Genomic DNA, 23,944 nt, shown 5'->3' on the forward strand with positions numbered 1-23,944 from the left:
TGGCCAGCCTGTGGCCAGCACCCCGTGGCCAGCCCGTGGCCGGCAGCCGCCCTGTGCAGGGCTCTGGCCTTGCGCTTCCCTTCCACTCCTCGTTAAAGGCAGTGGAGTGAGGAAGAATCTGAAACGCAGCCGGCAGCCAGCATGGTGACAATGACACATGCACGGGATGCTGACACAGGACAGACCTACCACAGAGCTCATAGATCCTGCAATAGATACGCAAGATACCATAGATATCTCACACAATATATAACACTGTATGGTGCATAACAGATACTACATATAATTGTATACAATGTATAATATGTAATATATATGATATATAATATATGATACCTATTATATATGTACTACAGTATATGCTATATATACTACGTAATATATAATATACACAATATTATATACAATATAGATATGTATACTATAGTATATACTATATATATACTATGTAGTGTATATACTACATAGTATATACTATGTACTATACTATATAGCATGTTCTATACTATATAGTATAGTTCATTGTATATATATATGTATATAGAGTAAACTATACAGTATATATACTATATAGTATATATACAGTATATATACATACTATATAGTATATATAGTATACTATATATTTTATATAGTATAGAACATACTATATCTATAGTATATTGTATATATAGTATATCTACTTAATAATAGCATATACCATCTCTATATAAGTATTATATAATATATACTATAGTATATGGTATATCTATAGTATATATAGCATATATGCTATCTAGTGTATATATGGTATATATAGTATATACTATATATAGCATATACTATAGTATCTAATACTTATTATATCAATATAATTACATAGATATAGTATATATCTATATGTAAATACATACTCTCCATAAAGATATAGAGTATATAATATACAGTATATATCAGATATAGTATATAATAGATATATAAATATATAGATACATAATATATAGATATAGATGCAGACAAAAATGTTAATGGGATATTGACTTAGGGGGATGATATAGAAATAAACATGACTATCATACAGATAAAAATGTATGCATGCATATAAATGGAACATAGAGTTAGCAATAGAGAGATGATAGAGGCAGATGATAGAGAGCAGCTAGGCGCCGTGGCTCACGCCTGTCATCCCAGCTGCTCAGGAGGCTGAGAGCTGAGGATCACAGTTCAAAGCCAGCCCGGGCAGGAAAGTCCGTGAGACTCTGATCTCCAAGGAACCACCAGAAAACCGGGAGTGGAGCTGTGGCTCACGTGGTAGAGCGCTCACTTTGAGTGAAAGAGCTCAAAGACAGCACCCAGGCCCTGAGTTCAAGCCCCAGGACTGGCACAATAAAATAGAAGAAAAGATTTGCCTTCTCTGAAGCGTGCACTAGTGAACCCCTAACATTCATTTTAGAGAGATAAGCTTTTAGAAGTCGATCCTACTTGGTCCGTGGCTTTGGCACTCGGGAACTGTTCCCTTTATAAACAGATCAGCCCGTGATCAAACCAGTAAATCCCTTTGGTTGAGATCTAAAACGGGGGTGTTGCTCATCCAGAAACGCTCAGGGAATGAGCTCCCTTTAAGCATCCTAGAATTCAGGGCAGCGGGATTATAAGCTGTGAATGGGGGTGAGGGAGCCCCCCAACACAACTTAACACAACCATCTTTGGATTGCTTTGATTGTTTGCTTTCCCCCAGCTCAGCTTTTGGCACTGCAGGATTTCTGGATTTCCCCGAGCTGGTGCTAAGTCTCCCAGCTGTGTTCTGAGCAGCCATGAAAGGGAAGAGAGCTGTGAAATGCGGGGGGCGGGGGGTGTGGAGGGAGAGAGATGAAAATAAACACACCCCAAAATAGCCAAGGCCGGGCCACAGATCACGGTTTGAAGTGTCTCCCTCGGGCCAGAGCCCTGCCTTATTTGGAAGCAAGAGCTTCCACGTACCGGCCTGTAATCTCCTCAGAGGGACGACACTCTGTCAGCGGAATTGGGGGCGGCTGAGGCTAGAGGACTCGAGCTCTTCAAACCCCCAACAGCTCCCAAAGATGACAAACGCCCTAACTGCGAAAAGACCTTGATTCATAGGAGGACAATTTACAGCCATCTGAGTGTGTGTGTGTGTGTGTGTGTGTGTGTGTACCAGGACCGAGGCTTGCACTCCTGGGCCTCAGGAATGGCTTTCTTCACTCAAGGCTGGCGCTCTACCACTTGAGCCACACCTCCACTTCTGATTTTTCCCCCCCCCTGGTTCATGGGAGATAAAATCGCCCGAGCTTTCCTGCCCAGGCTGGCTTTGAACTGCGATCCTCAGATCTCCACCTCCTAAATCATCATGATAGGCGTAAGCCACTGGCACCCGGCTACCTCTGAATGGTATCTGGTTTTGAGCTACTTGTTAGTGGGTGTAAGCCATTGCCTGAGCCTCAAACAAACAACACACACTGCTTTTTCTCAGCCTGTAAACACGGGGGGGGGGGGACTTGGGGGAATTGTCTCATTGTCAAAGTCATAGGCAAGATGCCATACACTGCTTGTCTACCTAAGGTCTCCATTCACCAGTAGTGATTTTTGTTGCTGTTTTGCTGGTCCTGGGATTTGAACTCAGGGCCCAGGCACTGTCCCTGAGTCTCTTTGTGCTACAGGTGAGCGCTCTACCACTTGAGCCACAGCGCCACTTCTGTTTTTCTGGTGGTTCCCTGGAGATAAGAGTTTCATGGACTTTTTCTGTCCGGGCTGGCCTCAAACTGTGATCCTCACACCTCAGCCTCCTGAGCAGCTGGGACGACAGGCGTGATCACCGGTGCCCAGTTTCATGGTTATTTCAGAAGAACCATTTTATACACAGGAGCCAGCACAGCAGAAGTTGAGCACAGAGCTCTGGGGCGGGGGCTCAGGGCCTTTCCCCCTTGCTCCAGCTTCCTCGGGGGAACTCACGGGTGTTTCTAGAATCGCTCAGCCAGGAAGCCTGGCTGGGCCGGGGGCTTACCTGACAATGGCTTTCACGGCGAACCTGACCACGGTGGAGAGCAGGAAGAGCGGAGTCACCAGGATGTGGAAGAGGCAGAGCGAGGCGAAGGCCTCGGCCGGCTGCAGGTTGTTGCCGCTGGTGTAGGCGTGCGTCACGAATGTCTGGGCGAGAGGAAGAGCCCTCAGAGAGAGCAGCCACGATGTCCCCAGAGCCCTCAGACAGAGCAGCAGGGGCGCGACGTCCCCAAGGCCGGTGTGGTTTGCAGACGGGCTAGGAGGTCGTAGTAGAGTTTGTGACGTCACCGTGTGGCCGTGACGTCACAGTGGCAGTGTGATGTCAAAATGGGTTTATGATGTCACATGGGTTGGTGATGTCACCATGGGTTGGTGATGTCACAATGGGTTGGTGATGTCACCATGGGTTGGTGATGTCACATGGGTTGGTGATGTCACAATGGGTTGGTGATGTCACATGGGTTGGTGATGTCACCATGGGTTGGTGATGTCACAATGGGTTGGTGATGTCACATGGGTTGGTGATGTCACAATGGGTTGGTGATGTCACAATGGGTTGGTGATGTCACATGGGTTGGTGATGTCACATGGGTTGGTGATGTCATAATGGGTTTGTGATGTCACCATGGGTTGGTGATATCACATGGGTTTGTGATGTCACCGTGGGTTGGTGATGTCACAATGGGTTTATGATGTCACCATGGGTTGGTGATGTCACAATGGGTTTGTGATGTCACCGTTTGTGACGTCACCGTGGGTTGGTAATGGCACAATGGGTTTGTGATGTCACAGTGACATCACATGTGTTGGTGATGTCACAGCGGGTCTGTGACGTCACCGTGGGTTGGTGATGTCACCGTGGGTTGGTGATGTCACAATGGGTTTGTGATGTCACAGCGGGTTAGTGACATCACCATGGGTTGGTGATGTCACAATGGGTTTGTGATGTCACCGTTTGTGATGTCACCGTGGGTTGGTAATGGCACAATGGGTTTGTGATGTCACAGTGACATCACATGTGTTGGTGATGTCACCGTGGGTTTGTGACGTCACCATGGGTTGGTGACGTCACTGTGGGTTGGTGATGTCACCGCGGGTTTGTGACATCACCATGGGTTGGTGATGTCACCGTGGGTTTGTGACGTCACCGTGGGTTTGTGACGTCACCGTGGGTTGGTGATGTCACCGTGGGTTGGTGATGTCACCGTGGGTTGGTGATGTCACCGCGACAAGCGGGATCTCAATTTCCATCACAATGGGCACGTGAGTTCACAGAGGGACTGTGAAGTCTCCATTGCACCGACAGGAGGAAAACCGGCCTTGCTTCCACCTCCCCAACCAAAGAACGCCTGGCGCGGGTCTCCATCCCCGCTAGGAGTTGTAGGCTTGGGGGGAGGCTCCAGACACCATCGTTCCCAGGGACAGCGACCTGGCACGTGAGGCAAGGAATCCAGGCTCTTTCCAAACAAACCAATGTGTAACATGTTTGAAGAAGAGCTGGGCACCATGGCTCCCGCCTGTCATCCCAGCTGCTCAGGAGGCTGAGATCTGAGGATCGTGGTTCGAGGCCAGCCCGGGCGGGAAAGTCCGTGAGACTCTCATCTCTAATGACCCACCAGAAAACCACAAGTGGCGTTGTGGCTCAAGTAGTAAAGTATTCACCTTGAGCTGAAGAGCTCAGGGAGAGCGCCCAGGCCCTGAGTTCAAGACCCACGCCTGACCAAAAAAAAAAAGACAAAAGAAAAGCAAGTGGTAGAGAGATGAAATGATTACATATCACTCCCCACACATATCTGTGCATAAATCTGTGTGTGTGTGTGTGTGTGTGTGTGTGCGTGCACCAGCACAGCCAAGTCCACTCGCTCTCGCTTGGCTTTTCCTGCTCAAGGCTGGTGCTCTACCACTCGAGCCACACCCACGCTTGACTTTTTGCTGGAGCATGGGAAATCAGAGCCACACGGGACGTTTCCCTACTCAGGCTGGCTCTGAACCTTGGCTCCTCAGCTCTCAGCCTCCTGAGTAGCTGGGATGACAGGCAGGAGCCACCGGTGCCCGGCGATCCATCATTTTTTGATCATGGACAAAAGCAACAAGAAGAAAGACAAAAAAAATGACTTACAGCAAGGACGGCTGCGATAGGAATGGCGGCGTTCATGAAGACTGTGGAGAGAAATCCAACACGTGAGTGGGGGGGGGGATTTTAATTACTCATCCATTAATACGTTCATTTCCTCAAAGGTCCAAGTATAGTAAGGAACATTTTGGCATCCACAGACAGTTGCTCAGACTGTCTGGCATGTTATAAACTTTCCACGCTAATCTTAAGCGGAAACATTTAGCTTTCTTCTTCTTCTTTTTAAAATGTAATTGTATTTTTTTTTCTCCTTTTAGGGACCAAGGTTTAAATTCAGACATGCGCACTTGCTTAGTTAGGCTTGGCGCTCTACCACTCGATCCATACCACCAGACAGGCATTTGGCTGGTTATTTGGGAGGTGGATTCTGTGTGTGTGTGTGTTTTGAGTTCATCTCCATGAGCAGCATTTTATACGGCCATATGCACATCGCTCTTGGGCCAGCAAATGAATGTTTTTACTATTCACAAATGGTCTTATATTATAAGATTGGGTTTGGGGAAGGAATCTGTTGCCTGGAAAGAAAAAAAGTCACATGGAAAAGAAAAGCTCACTGGAGTGTACAGAGGGAGTACCCGGGTTTCAAAGGAGATAGAATGAAGAGTTTGCTCACACAGGGGTCCAGGCACCATTGTACGGATGCATTTCCTGAGAAAGACGTGGAACAAGAGAAAACTCCAACAGATGCTGTCCCCTGCCACCGAGCGCGAATCCCACGTCCTTTGGATATTTTCCCTAGTGATTTTCCCACCTTCCCAATGTTTTGTTGGCCAGTCGTGGGGCTTGAACTCAGGGCCTGGGCGCTATCCCTGAGCTCTTCAGCTCAAGGCTAGCGCTCTACCACTTGAGCCACAGCGCCACTTCCAGTTTTCTGGTGGTTTATTGGAGATCAGAGTCTCATGGACTTTCCTGCCTGGGCTGGCTTTGAACCTCGATCCTCAGATCTCAGCCTCCTGAGCAGCTGAGGTGACAGGCGGGAGCCACCAGCCCCCAGCTGAAACTTTTTATTAAATTGAAGAACTGCATATATTTGTTTTCATATTATAAGCAACAGAAATCAGGAAATATTATCCTTCAAGGAGGCAAACGAAAAGAATTTAATCTCTATTCCCCAGAGGGTCTATAGTTAATGTAAATATAAATATTATTTTTATATATACTATTTTATTATAAATTATATGTCTATAATTATTAAGTATCGTTAAAATTTGTAATATCTTTAAAAATTAAAATCAGATGTAGATATAGATATTGAGATAAATGTGGATTTTATAATAGTAATCTATATAAGTACTGGTATAAATTAATTTAAATATATGGAAATAAGGTTATTCTGCACATGTAAAGCCGTAAGAACTGGACAGCTCCCGAAGTTCACACATTCCAGCAGTGATATCCATTTTTTACTTATAGATCTTGTAGTTTCTAAGAATACTTCCATGCTGTCACCAGTGGCTCACGCCTGTAATCCATCCACTCAGGAGGCTGAGATCCCAGAATCATGGTTCAAAGTCAGCCCAGGCAGGAAGGTTCTTGAGATTCATATCTCCAATGAACCCCTAAAAAGCCAACATGGAGCTGCGGCTCAAGTGGTAGAGCGCCAACCTTGAGCGCAAACACTCAGATACCGCACATCCAGGCCCTGAGTTCAAACGCCCACACTGGCCAAAAAACAAAAGTCCTATCTCATTCAGATTTCTCATTCAGAAATAGAAGTCACTATTGTTTGATGAACAGGACACGCACAAACAGAACTAGGAAGTTCAAATTTTCAGCTAATGTGCTAATAGTGTTCGGGCAGCAGCAAAGACAAAAAGCCAAGTTGCTTGGTAGTTCTGCTTACACCTTAGAATTTCAGGGACCAAGTCACCCCACACCCACCCCCAAAAGAAAGAACTGGCACTCAACCACTTGAACCATGCCTCCAGCATGCCTTTTGGCTGGTGAGCGGGAGAAAAGCGTCTCCCCGCCCTTCCTGCCTACATTGGCTTGGAACTCCACCTCAGCCTCCTGAGTGGCTCGGATTACAGGCGTGAGCTACCGGGGTCTGCTTCAACCATAGCTGCGTTTTGAAGCCACGAAATACGGTCACTCCGTCATAACAGCAATGGAACACCCCGGGAGGGTTTTCTGCACCAATTATGCGCTCTCTGTCCTAGCTGGGTCGGGTTCAAAAGTGGCCCGGAAGATGGAGATGCCCGGCGTGGGGCCCTGGGCCTGTTCTAGGGTTTGTGTCCAATCTCACCAGCCACACATGGCTTTACCACCGGCCTAGCAAAGCCCTGGCTGGGTTTGTGCGGGGACTGCGCACCGTGTGTGCATGTGGATCCCTCTCCGTGGTCCCCGTGACTTACTGGACAGAGACGTGTACAGCGCGAAGGTTTTCAGGCTGGACAGTTCCTTCAGACGCGTCTCCTCCACGCTTCTGCAGAAAATGTGTTCCCACGCATACAGCTTCAGCAGCTTGATGCCTTTCAAGATCTCGTTGGTCTTCTTCAGTCTTTCCGTGGAATAATCCTGTCCGTATACAAGGGGTGCACTATGATCCACGCCACAAGGCCACCACAGAGACCACAGGGCCACCCACGGGACAGGAGGAAGGGGAAAGAGTCATGACAGGGCTCTGTTCCACCCCGAAGGAGACCGTCCTGGAAGAATGGCTCCAACAGCACAGAGGTGGTACCCGGCCCAAGATGGCTCCCGCCTGTCATCCCAGCTACTCAGGAGGCTGAGATCTGAGGATCGCGGTTCAAAGCCAGCCCGGGAGACTCCGATCTCCAATAAGCCACCAAAAAAAAAAAAAAGCCAGAGGTGGAGCTGTGGCTCAAAGTGGTAGGAATGAAAAATCAACCAGGCCCTGAGTTCAAGTCCCAGGACTGGCACAAAATATATATATATATACTTATATATATTTATATTTATATATATATACTTATATATATTTATATTTATATATATATATAAATAAGTATACAGAACTACGTAAATATATAAATAAAAACATGCAGACCCAAACAAGTCAAGTTTGGCTAGATTTCCCAAGGACAGTGTCCCCGCGCTTGCTACTTACAAGGGTGCTTTTCTGAGCCTCTGCCAGTTTTGTGGCAATGAAGTACTGAATGGGAGCAAGAAGGACAATTACAGCCGCTCCAACCAGGGCGCTGGATCCAAGCAGGTTGTAGAGCAAAATCACCCCCATGATGATCTAGAAAGGAAACATATATGGCGGAGAAAAATCCGCAGGGTTGGGAGAGCTGGTGTTCAAAAGGAAGTGTCTTCAGGAGAAGGTAGCATTTCTCCTCCTAAGCAGATTGCATTTCATTTGGAAGCCAACTGTTGATACCACCGTCATGAGAGCTGCATGACCAGTTCTTAACCGATCGATTGCACCAAGTTACCAAGTAGCCCCATGACGCTTTGGGATCTTATAAAGTGATGGTCAGTTCTAAAAAGAACCTTCTGGGAAAACATTGTCACCCTCCATAGATTTGACCCCTAAGAAAGAGCCATGCGTAGAGAATTTCACTGTTGGCAAACACAGAGAAATTGAACCTCTGTTGGAACCCGAGCAGTGTAATTTCAAATCCTACTTCGCTCATCGACGCCATCTTGTTCCTGAGTTTTTTTGGTTCCTTGACAACCAAAATATCCTCCTTTGGCCTCATTGTGTGACTATCTAGAGACCGGTGTATTTTTTTCTAAATCATTCAGGGTGTTTACTTGTAAATTGATAGACGTATTTCAGTTACCACAAGTGAGGGAAAAAACCACACAGCCTATGTTTCTTTAAGTCTGGCTTACTCCACTTCCTTACAAATGGGGTAATGTCATTCTTTCTGATGGAAGCATAGAATTCCATCGGGCTTATATACCACATTTTCTTGATCCATTCAGCCACAAGGGTTGTCTGATCTGATTCCATATCTTGGCTATGGTAATCAATACTGCAATGAACATGGTTGTGCTGGTGGCTTTAGTGCAGCCTGGTTTGTGGTCATTTGAATAAATGCCCAGCAGTGGGATTGCTGGGTCCTAGGGGAGCTCTATGTGGAGGTTTTTGAGGAACCTCCATACTGCTTTCCAGAGGGGTTGAACAAGTTGACACTCCCACCCACAGGGCCAAAGAGTTCCCTTTTGGCCACATCCCCACCAGCATCTGTTATTGTTATTCTAACTAGGGTGAGGTGGAATCTCAATGTGGTTTTGATTTGTGTTTCTTTTATGGCCAGCGACGTCGAGCATTTTTTCCTGTGTCTCTTGGCCATGCTTACTTCTTCCTCTGAGAAGTCTCTCTTTGAGTCTTTAGCCGATTACTTAATTGGGCTGTTGAGTTATTGATGGTTTATTTTGGGGGGTGGGTGTAATTTTTTCTGAGGCCAAAGGAGGATAGACCTAGGATTGGTTACCCAAAGCTCAGCAGCCACACGCCTATGATCATATAAAATAATATCTTAGGAAGTGAACTCCAAGGAAAGGAAACAAGAGATTTGATTTGTTGCTGTTGTTTTCTTTTCTTTTCATTCTGTTTGTTCATTTCTGTGTCTTTGGGAAGGGCACAGAAATGGAGGGACAGAGGGGAAACCAAGGCAGCCGTGGTCCTCACTGGACAACATGTGGAGAATGAACTCCACCACTCGTGGGTGGGGACTGGAGGAAAACACTGGGGGAGAGAGCGAGGGAAGGGGGGACAGGGTCCAAAAAGAATTGTATTTTCATGACAATTATGACCCCTCTGTAATAACCTTTGCAATAACAGTAATGTATGCATTTTTGGAAAGCATCATTCAAAAATTGTTGCTTTTTGCAAGGCACCTGTGGCTCCCGCCGGTCATCCCAGCTACTCAAGAGGCTGAGATCTGAGGATCATGGTTCAAAGCCAGCCCGGGCAGGAAAGTCCCTGAGACTCTGATCTCCCATGAACCACCAGAAAACCAGAAGTGGCACTGTGGCTCAAGTGGTAGAGCACCAGCCTTGAGTGAAAGAGCTCAGGGATAGTGCCCAGGCCCTGAGTTCAAGTCCGGGGACACACACACACACACACACACACATGGAAATAGTGTTGCTTTGTTCCTTCTGTTTGTTTGTTTTCTTCTGCGAACCAGACTGTACCTGCAGTTGACTTACCTGGACGGGCATGGCCCACAAATTGGGACACAGAAAGAGGAACCACATGAGTTGGTTGGTTTCTATAGCAACCAGGTTGTTGACCTGGCCCAAGGTCATTTCACCCATGGACAAGTTCGAAGTAGAGAGCCTCAGGATTTTATTATAGATCATGGCCTACAAAGAAAACACCACAGGGGACATAAGCCTCCCAACCTCAAATCCACATCGCCATTATTTACTTTCATTGTAAACAAACAAACAAACAACGAAAACAGTATCAGCCAGGCGCCAGTGGCTCCCGCCTGTCGCCCCAGCTACTCAGGAGGCTGAGATCTGAGGATCAAGGTTTGAAGCCCAGCCCAGGCAGGAAAATCCAGGAGACTCTCATCTCCAACGAACCAGCTAAAAGCTGCAAGTGGAGGTGTGGTTCGGGTAGTAGAACGCCAGCCTTGAATGGTAAACAAAAAGCCAAGGAAGGGTGAAAGGCTCGGAGTTCAAGCCCCGGGTCTGGCATTTTTTTAAGACATGTAGTTTAATAAAATGAAGAATGGAATTGGGGTGCACTAAGGTTGTCTTCTTAAAGCAGCCGCTATTTCTATTAGTATAGTTACTCTTTTGTTCTCAATAACATACCAACTTATTTTTTCTAACAGTTTAAGCAAAATCTGCATTCAGTTTCAAACAGAAGCTCAAGTTCTCTACATATTTTTAATTGTGTGTGTGTGTGTGTGTGTGTGTGTGTGTGTGTGTGTGTGTGTTGGTCCAGGGGCTTGAACTCAGGGCCTACGTGCTGTCTCTGATCTCTTTTGCTCAAGGCTGGTGCTCTACCACTTGAGCCACAGCTCCACATCTGGCTTTTTGCTGGTTCATTGGCAATAGGAGTCTCACAGACTTTCCTGCCCAGGCTGGTTTGGCCAGATCTCAGCCACCTGGGTAACTGGGGTGACAGGCATGAGCCACGGGCACCCGGCTTTTATTCGTCTTTGAAAGTCAGTCTGCTTCTTTCATGAAGCAGATCCTAGAAATGTTGTCGTTATGATAAGAAAGTGAAAATACATTTAAAAGAAAGAAGAGCTAGGCTAGCTGGGTGCTGGTGGCTCCCGCCTGTCATCCCAGCTACTCAGGAGGCTGAGATCTGAGGATCGAGGTTCAAAGCCAACCTGGGCAGGAAAAGCCATGGAACTCTTATTCCAATAAACAACCAGAAAACCAGAAGTGGCACTGTGGCTCAAGTGGTAAAGCACCAGCCTTGAGCTGAAGAGCTCAGGGATGGCACCCAGGCCCAGAGTTCAAGCCCCACACATAGCCAACAACAACAACAACAAAAGCCAGGTGCCAGAGGCTCACACCAGAGATCTGAAGATCACAGTTCAAAGCCAGCCTGGATAGGAAAGTCTGTGAGACTCTTAATTATCCATCAAAAAGCTGGAAGTGGAGCTGTGGCTTAAAATGGTAGAGCACTAGCCTTGAGCAAATGAGCTCAGGGACAGCACCCAGGACCCGAGTTCAAGTCCCAGGCCTGGCATAATAATAATAATAATTTTGAAAGCCTGAGCTAAGGTCCAGTGGCTCCCACATCTGCCATCCTAGCTACTCAGGAGGCTGAGATCCAGAGGATCACAGTTCAAAGCCAGCCCAGGAAGATGGTGAGGTTTCAAAAAGCCAGGCTGGAGGCATGGTTCAAATGGTAGAGTACCAGCCGTGAGCCAGAAAGCGGATCAAGAGCACCAAGTCTCGAGTTCAAGTCCCAGTAACAGCATCGTCAAGAAACAAAGACCCTTCAGGGCTTGGCTTGTGCTTACCAGCAGGGCACCCCGGAGGTTGATGCCTGTTTGTATGGTCACATAGTAAGATGCTTGCAAAAATGTCCTTTGCAGAATTAAGGCCAGGAAAAGCAGAACAGCTAAGACATAAGCGTTCTCAAGAAATTCCTTGGAGGAGAGGGTTTTTGAAATCTTGTGGCAAAGGAGGAGAAAGAAAAAGGAAAACAAATTAAAACGGATCTTTTCACCTACCAGGAACATAGTTTGCGCTTATAAAACAGCACCGGTGGCTCCCGCCTGGCATCCCAGCCACTCAGGAGGCTGAGATCTGAGGATCGGGGTTCGAAGCCAGCCCCAGGCAAGAAAGTCTCTAACACTCTTTTCTCCCGTGAACCACCAGAAAAGCCAGAAGTGGAGCTGTGGCTCAAAAGGGAGAGCACCAGCCTGGAGTGAAAAAGTTCGGAGACAGTGCCCAGGCCCTGAGTTCAAGCCCCAGGACCAGCACACACTCAAAAAAACAAACAAATACATAAACAAACCTACTGTTACAAAATAGGTGAACACAATTTTAACCAGCTGATGCTTCTAAGTATAAAATACTTCCTAGGAAAAGCGGTTTTAGAAGAAGAACCTTGCTCCTCTAGATTTAAGATTCTGCAAACATGAACCCCCAGCACCTGGAAATTGTGATTTTTTTTAAAAAATTAACCTATATTTATGAGTAATTCCAACAGGCTGACAGTTACAGAAAACTGAGTAACTTTTAAGAACAAAACGAGTCGTTTTCCTCATGGAGAAAATCAAGTTTTTATATTTACCAACTTATCTGGCCAGACCATTTATTTTATTTATTTCTCAGATTCAGCGCCCACTAATATTTAATCAGCCTCTATCATGTGACAGGAACTCTATTTCACCTTTTTTTTTTTTTTTTTGGTCAGTCCTGGGGCTTGAACTCAGGGCCTGGGCACTGTCTCTGAGCTCTTTCATTCAAGGCTGGCGCTCTACCACGTGAGCCACAGCGCCACTTCCGGTTTTCTGGTGGTTCCTTGGAGATCAGACTCTCAAGGACTTTCCTGCCCAGGCTGGCTTTGAACCGCAGTCTTCCAGATCTCAACCTCCTAAGTAGCTGGGATGACAGGCGTGAGCCACCAGTGCCCGGCTGATCATTCTGGGGTTTAAACTCAAGACTTCATACTTCTGAAGCAGGTATTCCTTGAGCCACATGCCCAGTCCTGTCTTTCTGCTTCAGTTCTTTGTCAGATGGGGTTTTGTATGTCTATATGGGACTCAGACTGTAGTCCTCCTATTTATACATTCTGTATATGTGGGATTGCAATCAGGAGCCACCACACCCAACATGGTTGTTGAGATGGGGGCAGGGATCTTGCTAACTTTTGAGGGGGCCTGGGCCAGCATCAAATCGTAGATAGAGTTGTTGTCTTATTTTGAAATCACCAGCAAAAAGCAGAGCTGGAGGTCTGTGTGAGCGGCAGAGCACCAGGCCTGAGCACGCAAACCGAATCCCACGAGGTCTGGGGTTCGAGACCGCCCCCCCCCCGTAAGAACAGCAACAACAAAAATGGCAGACCGCGACTGCCACACAATCTGCTTCTTTTCTGCAGCCTGGCACACTTACGCCGGTGGCGTTGACAGTCCTGTTCTGTGTGTCGTTCACGCGCTGGACTATGCCGGAAATACAGAGAGGACCCGCGAAGCCCAGAAGGTCGGCCAGGTAGCGAAACGTGCTGCTCAGAAGAATGGGCCGGCCGAAAGCTCTGTACATCGCCAGCCAGATAGACGGGGTCCGATTCGGATGATCTGCTACTTTCTTCTGAAAAACCAAACCAAAAACGAGGTAGGGTCCTGTCCAACTTCCAACCAGGAGCTCACGCCTGCCATCCCAGCTACTCAGGAGGCTGAGATCTGAGGATCACGGTTCGAGGCCAGCCCAGGCAGGAAAGTCCATGAACCACCAGAAAACCGGACGTGGAGCTGTGGCTCAAGTGGTAGAGCACCAGCCTTGAGTGAAAGAGCTCAGGGACAGCGCCCAGGCCCTGAGTTCAAGTCCCAGAACACACACACACACACACAAGTCAGAGTATTAACTACGAAAAAGCCATAAGTGAAGGTGTGGCTCAAATGGTAAGAGCATCTGCCTTGAGTTGAAAAGCAAAGCAAGACTGTTCGCAATAGCTAGGATATGGAAACAACCCAGATGCCCCACCACAGATGAATGGATCCAAAAATTGTGGTATCTCTACACAATGGAATATTATGCAGCCATTAGAAATGACAAAATAATGGCATTTGCAGGGAAATGGATGGAGCTAGAAGGAATCATGTCGAGCGAGGTAAGCCAAGAACGAAGAGACAAACGGTACATGGTCTCCCTGATAAGTGGATGCTAAATCCAAAATGTTAGGTGATACGACAAAACTAACAGGACTTAAGAAACAAAGAACTCCTGCTCATCTGGTCGAACCACTACTAAATATTCCCACGCTGCTGATCACATGTATGGTGTATAACATGTGAACACCGTGATATATTACAGACTGTGATAGACAATTTGCTCCAGGAAAGTTAGAATGAACTTGTGACTTTAAATGAGCATCATTATTCCACAATACTGTGAAATTCGGGAAATTATGTAATCACTTAATCACAATAAAAAAAAAGAACTTCGGGGAAGGGAGGGAGGGAGGGGATGGTAGGGGGAAAACAATGGAGGGGCTAACAATGTTCAAGAGGAAGTGTACTCATTACCTCACTCATGTACCTGTAACCCTCTGTATAGTATCTTTACAATAAAAAAAAAAGCAAAGCAAGGGGGTGAGGCCCTGAGTTCGAGTCCCAGTACCAACACCAAAGAAATCAAATAAAAATGCTTCTAAGACTCAACACAGCCCGGGTTGGAACCGATGAACTAGCTTCACGGATTTCATGGAGCTGCAAGGTGCCAGATGGTAAATTCCCCCCTTCAAAGGCGGCGGTTTTGCTCTTTTCTAGAATCTATCCAATGCCACAGCATTAGCTCACTGGATGGAAGCAAGCAGTACGGAGTACAACTTCTCCATCTCCACCATAAATCATGACTTTGGCAGGGAAGTTATTATGTAACACTTTTCTCCAGAGACCCTAAAGAGTTGACATGGGTTCATTTCTGGTTTGCTGGCATTTCAGAGCACAGATTTTTTTTTTCTTTTTTGGATGCACAAAGTCATTTTCGTCATTTACTATAAATGTTTTGTACAGCATACTTTAGAACAGCTAATAATAATAATAACAACAACAACTAACCTTCACTAGATCCATTGCTTTCCTCTTCAAAGACCCTGTGCTCTCAGTGGATGGTTACAATGATGAAGCATTTTGAGACACAATTGGAAGGGACTAGTGGTATTGAAGATTCTTAAAGCAATGAAAGACACCATAAAGTTCCAGAAGGAACCGACAGGTTGTTTTGTTCTTATTTTTGTTTTTGAAATGAGTGTCTGGCAGTCTTTGCCCAGATCCTCCCGTCTTTGCCTCCAAAGATAAGGAATTAAAGGAATGAGCCACAGGGCAGGGGTCCAAATAAACCAGTTTTAGAAACATGGAGGATGACACACAAAATAAATAAACCGCACCGTACTGAATTAGGTTTCCCAACTTTACACTACAGAATTAATCTTAGCTGATCGCTGGAGGACTGATTCACAGTGTTTGGTAGTGAATATGAACTTTTTTTTTTTTTTTGGTCAGGCGTGGGACTTGAACTCAGGGCCTGGGCACCATCCCTCAGCTCTTCAGCTCAAGGCGGGTGCTCTACCCCTTGAGCCACGGCACCACTTGCGGTTTTCTGGTGGCTCATTGGAGATCAGAGTCTCATGGACTTTCCTGCCCAGGCTGGCCTTGAACCACGATCCTCAGACCTCAGCTTCCTGAGTGTCTGGGATGACAGGTGTGAGCCACAGTGCCCGGCTCAGCCCAACTCTTTAACACTGTGGTCACAAGGCTAAAAAGTACCTTCTGCTCTTCATAGGCATCTTTCAAGCAGACGTAATTGGTGACCGCCCGCATGGCTATGGGCAGTTTCCCGATGGCCTTCAGATCGATGGGCTTCTTGTGAGCGGAGATGATGAGCGTGTTCATCCACCAGTACGTGGCTTTGGAGAGCAAATTCACGAAGGGCTGCAGGAATCTCACGCCCAGGTCCTGCAGGTCTTCGGGCGGCTTCACCTTCTGGGGATTCGTAAAGAAGACGTACTTCTGTGGCAGAGAGGAGTCCCACAGAGCCATTGTTACCCGAGAGCGTCTCCATTTGGAAAGTCACGTTTCACTTTTGGTCAGTCCTGGGACTTGAACTCAGAGCCCGGGTGCTGTCCCTCAGCTCTTCAACTCAAGGCTGGCGCTCTACCACTTGAGCCACAGCACCACTTCAGGTTTTCTGGTGGTTCATGGGAGATCAGAGTCTCATGGACTTTCCTGCCCAGGCTGGCTTTGAACCGCCATCCTCAGATCTCAGCCTCCTGAGTGGCTGGGATGACAGGCGTGAGCCACGGGTATCTGACTGGAAATCTCTAAGGTCTTAAAACTGGACGCTGGGTGGTAAGTCAACCTCATATTTGCCCACACACCCTCGTGTGCGTGCTATTGAGTCTGGGTCATTTCGGGCTGACTGTCCTGTTTGTTGGAGGCCCGGAAGAGCCCGGAAAAGCATGCAATACTCACTCGGACCCGGATGACGTTGATCTCCACGGCCATCAGCAGCCCGTTCAGGATCACCATGATGCCCGTGATGCAGAAGCGAAGATCGGACACGCCCCACCCCGACTGCCAGTATTTCACCAATTTTATTGTTTTGGTAATAAAGGCCATCACCCAATACAGGAACAAGGCTGAAAAAGAGAGCGCGGGGGAAGTGGTTTTTGAGGGCTTGTTGTTTGTTTTGTCCGTCCTGGGTCTTGAACTCTGGGCCTGGGCGCTGTCCCTCAGCTCTTCAGCTCAAGGCTGGCGCTCTACCACTTGAGCCACAGCACCACTTCTGGTTTTCTGAGTGGTTCATGGTAGATCAGAGTCTCATGGACTTTCCTGCTCAGGCTGGCTTTGAACCCTGATCCTCAGATCTCAGCCTCCTGAGGGGCTGGGATGTCAGGGGGGAGCCACCTGCGCCCAGCTGTTTTTAAAAAGAAAAAGAAATCTCTCCTTGAAATTTAAATTTTTTCCCACTAGTATCTAAATACCATAATAATGCTTTCAAGTGGCAAAGCAGCTGGGCCCAGCTACTCAGGAGGCCGAGATCTGAGGATGGAGGTTCGAAGCCAGCCAGGGCAGTAAACGTCCATGAGACATTTAGCTCAACATCAAAAAAAATAGGCTGGAAGTGGCGCTGTGGCTCAAGTGGTAGAGCGCCAGCCTTGAGTGAAAGAGCTCAGGGACAGCGGCCAGGCCCTGAGTTCAAGCCTCAGGATTGGCACAAAAAAAGGGAAGGGAAAAAGAAGAAAGAAATAGCAAAAGCTAGTATTCTACTTGCAAGGAATGCTAAGGGGTCAATTGGCAATGTTCCACAGGTGAATATTCCTTTTTCTCAACACCATTGGTTGAAGAAAAGCTGTCTTTTCTGCACTGTATATTTTGGATTTGGGGGACGGGAGAGTTGGTGCCAGTCTTGGGGCTCAAACTCGGGGCCTAGGCACCGAGATTCAGGCATTTCCAGTAAGCAAAACAAAACAAAAAGAAAAGGAAGATCTGCATTACATAGGGACCTCAGTTAACTTTAACTTTTGTTGTTGTCAGTCATGGGGCTTGAACTCAGGGCCTGGGCGCTGTCCCTCAGCTCTTCAGCTCAAAGCTAGGGTTCTACCACTTGAGCCACAGCACCACTTCTGGCTTTTTCTGCTTATGGGGTGCTGAGGAATCGAACCCAGGGCCTCATGCATGTGAGGCAAGCGCTCTACCACTGAGCCACCTGCCCAGCCAAGGTGAGCAATAAGACAGGGGTAGATGAGCATGTTAGAGGTATGTGTGCTTAGCTAGAAGCCTTAACAAGCTGGCGTTAATGATAAGTCCATTTCCAAGATGACCGGTCGCACCGTCAATATGTGAAATCAACTGCGTTTCATGCAATGCCCCAAACAACCGGCAAGTCCGATGGGAAGGACAACGCCATTCCCAACAGCAGCAGGGAAGAACCAAGTGATCATAAAATGTCTGCAGGCCGAGCACTGATGCCCTTCCTTTAATCCCAGCGACTCGGACGCTGCCATCTGAAGATCTCAGTTTGAAAGCCGGCCGGGAGAGACAAATCTGAGAGACGCTTTCCTCCCTTTGCTTAGCAGGAAGCCCGAAGTGGAGCTGTTGGCTCAAGTGGTAGAGCACCACCAGCCTGGGGGGGAAAAGCTGAGAGACTGAAGTCCTGAGTTCAAGTCCTGACACCATCACACACACACACACACACACACACACACACACAAATAACCAGACATGTGACCTCTTCTATACAGAAAAAAGAAGTCCATCTATACATCCAGCGAAGAGAAATGAGTGAGCTGGGGCTAAATAGAGAGTAAGTTGGGTCTTGGGATCGTTGAGGCTCACCTAGAAGAAGTTTAGGGAAGTTGGATGTTTCGATGTTGTGGTAATAGACTATCGAGGTGGTTGTGGCCACAAACCCCATCACCGCCGGCATGAACAAGTGCAGATGTCTAGAGTCCCGCCGGCTAGGAGAACAAAGCACAGTCTGTTTGTGTTGGTTTCTTTTTGCCAGTCCTAGGACTTGAACTCAGGGCCTGGGCGCTGTCCCTGAGCTCTTCAGCTCAAGGCTGGCGCTCTACCACTTGAGCCACAGCGCCACTTCCCGTTTTCTGGTGGTTCATTGGAGATCAGAGTCTCGGGGATTTTCCTGCCCGGGCTGGCTTTGAACTGCGATCCTCTGAATCTCAGCCCCTGGGGTGGCTGGCAGGGGAGGCGGGAGGCGCCGGTGCCCAGTGGGTTTCTCATTTTCTTTGCAATTGTATTTTATTTTATTCACAGAAAGTCACTTCTCTCAAAGAATCAACAAGCCCACGAGTAACTGGCAGAAAAGCTGAGCAGACACTTCTTGAAGAAGCGCAGACACCCAGGAAATAGTGTGGTCAGGAAATACTGACCACAAAGGAAATGCTAAGTCAAACTACAGAGGGAGGAGGGAGGAGGGAAGAGGAAGGAGGGAAGGAGGAAGAGAGGAAGATTTAAAAAAGAGGAAGGAGAGGAAGGAGGGAGGAAAGGAAGAAAGGAAGGAAGAAGAGAGAATGGGAAGAAAGGAGGGATGCAAAGAGGAAGGGAGGGAATGAGGGAGGGAAAGGAGGGAGAGAGGGAAGAAAGGAGCGAGGGAGGGGCTGGGCAGGTGGCTCAGCGGTAGAGCGCTTGCCTTGCATGCCTGAGGCCCTGGGTTCAATTCCTCAGCACCACATAAGCAAAAAGAAAAAAGCTGGAAGTGGTGCTGTGGCTCACGTGGTAGAGCGCTAGCCTTGTATGCCTGAGGCCCTGGGTTCCATTCCTCAGCACCACGTAAGCAAAAAAGACAAAAGCCTGAAGTGGCGCTGTGGCTCAAGTGGTAGAGCGCCAGCCTTGAGCTGAAGAGCTGAGGGACAGCGCCCAGGCCGAGTTCAGGCCCCACGACCGGACCAAAAAAAAGAAAGGAGAGAGAAGAAAGGAGGGAGGGAGGAGAATGGGAAGAAAGGGGGAGGGAAGGAGGGAGGGAGAGAGGGAAGAATGGAAGGAGGGAAGGAGAAAGGGAGGGAGGGAGGGAGGGAGGGAGGGGGCGTATTCTATGTCACACAGCACAAGCGTGAGGAAAGAGCTGAGCAGGTGGGTGGGTGTGTGCAGCAGTCATGCCTGGAGGATCTGGGTGGTGGTGGGTGGTGGTGGTGATGGTGGTGGTGGTGGTGGGTGTTGGGGTGCGGCGGCCGGGCTGCGGCTGGGTCTGGGGTGAGACACCAACACGTGTGCAGCGCCCGCCGCGCATGCAAACACGCACAGAGCGTCCATCCCCTCAACAGAAAACCACAAACAATGCAGGACAGAGCTTCCGGCAGAGAAGACGGGGCTTCCGTAGCTTCTTCATCAACAACAACAACACACTTCCCATCCCTACCCCCCCTTCAATGAAAAGCTGAGTGCAACCCTCCTTCCTCCCTGCTTCCCTCCTTCCCTCCCTCCCTCCCTTCTTTCCCTCCCTTCCTCCCTCCTTTCTTCCCATTCTGCTTCCTTCCTTCCTTCCTTTCTCTTTCTTCCTTCCTTTCTCTTTCTTCCTTCCTTTCTCTTTCTTTCTTTCTTTCTTTCTTTCTTTCTTTCTTTCTTTCTTTCTTTCTTTCTTTCTTTCTTTCTTTCTTTCTTTCTTTCCAGACCAGGATTCAAACTCAGTACCTCATCAGCTGGTATAATTTCAAAACCCAACATATAACTATTACTTGACTTGATTGTTTATTGCAGGAAACAAATAGGAATCCTACGTGGGTGATCATAACCGCGATTCTGTCTATCTGCCTGCCTCCTGAGAACATTTATAAAGGCAAAACGCCATACAAATGTGAGTTTCTGGCCGGTCTTGGCTTTCCAGTAGGTGCTGGCTTTCCCTTAATCTGTGGGTCTGCACTAGTTCCTTCACCACATCCTTCCTGTCTCGTCCATCTTTGCTGCTTCTGCGAAAGAAATCCCAGTGTTGATCTGAGAACTCCTTAGTAAATTAAAATACAAATCTAACACTATCACAGCAGCCGGGCGCTGGGGCTCCCACCTGCCATCCCAGAGACTCAGGAGGCTGAGAGCCGAGGCTCAAGGTTCAAGGCCAGCCCAGGGAAAGAAAGTCTGTGGGACTCTGATCTCCCGTGAACCACCAAAAAGCTAGAAGGGGCGCTATGGCTCACGTGGTAGAGCGCCAGCCTTGAGTGAAAAAGCTCAGCTAGATGGTGAGGTCCTGAGTTCAAATCCCAATACTGGCACAAAATAAAAAACAAAACCCACCTACGCATATGTCTGTGCGCATGCATGTGTCTGTGCGTAACATCTATATGTAAATGCATGTGCGTAATATGACGCATACACACGTACATATATGTATACACACACGCATACATACACGCCAACGGTCTTTGTATTTACACCTAACGTTACAGATCAGGGCACAAGGACGTGTGCAAAAGGACAGGACGTTCCCCAGGCTCAGAAGGAGCCGAGTCAGGAAGCAAAGACGTGGAAAGCACAGGTGAGAAATGCAGACACCACCCCAAACACACACCATCCCCAAACACACACCACCCCAAACACAGACATCACCCCAAACACACACCACCCCCACACACACCACCCCCCAAACACACACCGTCCCCAAACACAGACACCACCCCAAACACACACCGCCTCACCACACACACACCACTCCAAACCCAGACACCACCCCCAAACACAGACACCCCACACACAGACACCCCAAACACATACCACCCCACACATATCACCCCCAAACACACACACCACCCCAAACACACACCACCCCGCACACCCCCTCGTGCGTCCTGCAGGACCTGTGAGCGCTGCTCTTGCCGCCAGCCAGGGCCCCAGTGCTACTGCTTCTGGCTGCTAGAGGCCTCAGTTTACCTCCCAATGCCGGGAAAGACCTCGTGACCCCAGACACCCCCAGGACCGGCCCCGCGCCCCCGGACCCTCCAGGACCGGCCGGCGGCCGCTGAGCCCAGCACTCACGAGTCGGACACGACGCCCTCGGCCATCTCGCACACGTGCATGAAGAGCAGCGCGAAGGTGAGGATCCAGCGCAGGTTGTGGCCGGGAAAGTGCAGCCAGGTGTTGTGATGAATCTGCACCTTGGAGCTCTGGCTGCCCCACCCTGAGGGGGGGAGGGAGGGGGAGGGGAGGGGGAGAGAGGGAAGGAGAGAAACGTCAAAACTAGCTGAAACAAAAGCTTCCTGACGATCACGCAGGACTCAACTGACACCGTCATTCCCCCTTCGAGATAAAAAGGATGGTCATTATAGATGTAATTGCACAACGTGTCACCTACGCGCCACCAATTTATGTTCATTCTATTATCTGTGTATGTAATAACTAGGTATAGAATAAGTAGTTATATAATATATATTTCTTTCTTATTATTTGGTGCCGGTCATGGGTCTTGAACTCAGGGCCTGGGCACTGTCCCTCAGCTCTTCAGCTCAAGGCGAGCGCTCTACCACTTGGGCCACAGCGCCACTTGTGGCTTTTTCTGTGTCTGTGGTACTGAGGAATTGAACCCAGGGCTTCATGCATGCAAGGTGAGCACTCTACCACTGAGCCACCTGCCCAGCCCTAATGTATATGTATACATACATATATGTGTGTGTGTGTGTGTATATATATATTATTATTGTGATGACAAAGGTGACCGGCAGAGAGGTGACAGTGACATCACTCAGGTCATGAGCGCATGTCTCTGTGGACCCTGTCCCCCCTTCCCTCGCTCTCTCCCCATTTTTCCCTCCCGTCCCCACCCACCAGTGGTAGAGTTCATTCTCCACCTGGTGTCCAGTGAGGACCACGGCTGCCTTGGTTTCCCCTCTGTCCCCCCATTTCTGTGTCCCCCTCACCCTCCCAGAGACAGAGAAACCCACCCAGGAGACAAAATAAAACAAAAATATCAAAAAAGAAGAAAACTATTGTTTCCATTTCCTGGCGCTGATATCGATAGGCATTTGTGCCTTTCTGTTCCTCTCCTAAGAGAATCCTCTTTCGGTCTCGCTGTGTGTGAAATATATAACGCATGTAAAAATGATGTTTCATATAAATATTTATACATATGGATTTACGATGACAGATACATTGGTAGATAATGAACTTAAATACGTGTAAATATATAATACATTTGTTATAACATATTCTATCCATGATATATAAATATGTATGCTTGCGATATTTACGGTAACAAATTCTAATAACTATTCTTATTATAATACATCACTCACTGCATGGTTTGGAGAAGTTTCTGGAACCTGAGTACTTCTAAAGTAACAGGGGAAATTCTAGGTCATTCTCACGATATTCGGAAGCAAACAAGGAACCAGCGGAGCACCAGTGGCTCCCGCCTGTCATCCCAGCTACTCAGGAGGCTGAGATCTGAGGATCCAGGTTCAAAGCCAGCCCGGGCAGGAAAGTCCGTGAGACTCTGATCTCCCATGAACCACCAGAAAACCAGAAGTGGTGCTGTGGCTCAAGTGGTAGAGCACCTGCTTTGAGTGCAAAAGCCAAGAAAGAGGGGAGACTCTGAGCTCAAGCCCTGACACACACACGTGCAAGTGCACACAGTCATACACACGCAGGATAACCCTTTGACCTCAGTTTGGCAAACACTCCAGCATTTATTTGTTGCACTATTCAGAAAAGCAAGCCTGAGTGTGCACATGTGTGTCACAGACACCAGCAGCTCCTACTGATAGATTTCTGACTCACTCCACAACAGAAAAGTTGATCAATGGAAATTTGATGTCTCCAGCCCTTTCTCTCTCTCTCTTTTTTTTTTGGTCAGTTGTGGGGCTTGAACTCAGGACCCGGGCGCCGTCCCTGAGCTTTTTAACCCAAGGCTGGTGCCCTACCACTTGAGCCACAGCGCCACTTCCAGTGTTTTGAGTGGTGAATTGGAGATCAGAGTCTCACTGGGACTTTTCCACCTCGGGCTGGCTTCGAACCATGATCCTCAGATCTCAGGCCCCTGGGTCGCTGGGATGACAGACGTGAGCCACAGCACCTGGATTTTAAAGAACGGAATTGGTTGGGGAAATGGACGGTTGAGTAAAAAGTGGACAGGTTTCCCCCTTAAAATGAGAATAATACCTCAATTATGGAGTGTTAGGAAATAACCCAGTTTGTTCTCCTTTTCTCCTTCTTTTTTGACTATAGAAGAGACTAACATATTTGAAGAATGTTCCAGAAT

General features: G+C 47.9%; 1 protein-coding gene across 1 annotated transcript in view; it reads right to left on the reverse strand.

Annotated features, from left to right (window-relative positions):
• The window catches only part of Abcc9 (ATP-binding cassette, sub-family C (CFTR/MRP), member 9), a 69,242-nt gene that overhangs the window by 39,823 nt on the left and 5,475 nt on the right, over positions 1-23,944 (reverse strand). The window contains exons 3-13 of the mRNA XM_013025063.1: positions 21,727-21,868; positions 18,583-18,704; positions 16,717-16,883; positions 16,012-16,254; positions 13,640-13,834; positions 12,040-12,192; positions 10,256-10,411; positions 8,202-8,336; positions 7,486-7,648; positions 5,117-5,157; positions 3,002-3,144 (exon numbers count right to left, since the gene is read on the reverse strand). Of these exons, the coding sequence (XP_012880517.1) occupies positions 3,002-3,144; positions 5,117-5,157; positions 7,486-7,648; positions 8,202-8,336; positions 10,256-10,411; positions 12,040-12,192; positions 13,640-13,834; positions 16,012-16,254; positions 16,717-16,883; positions 18,583-18,704; positions 21,727-21,868 (1,660 nt within the window). The remainder of the gene's footprint in view (positions 1-3,001; positions 3,145-5,116; positions 5,158-7,485; positions 7,649-8,201; positions 8,337-10,255; positions 10,412-12,039; positions 12,193-13,639; positions 13,835-16,011; positions 16,255-16,716; positions 16,884-18,582; positions 18,705-21,726; positions 21,869-23,944) is intronic.

The sequence above is a fragment of the Dipodomys ordii genome, unplaced genomic scaffold, assembly GCF_000151885.1.
Source record: "Dipodomys ordii isolate 6190 unplaced genomic scaffold, Dord_2.0 Scaffold81, whole genome shotgun sequence".
Lineage (NCBI taxonomy): Eukaryota > Metazoa > Chordata > Mammalia > Rodentia > Heteromyidae > Dipodomys > Dipodomys ordii.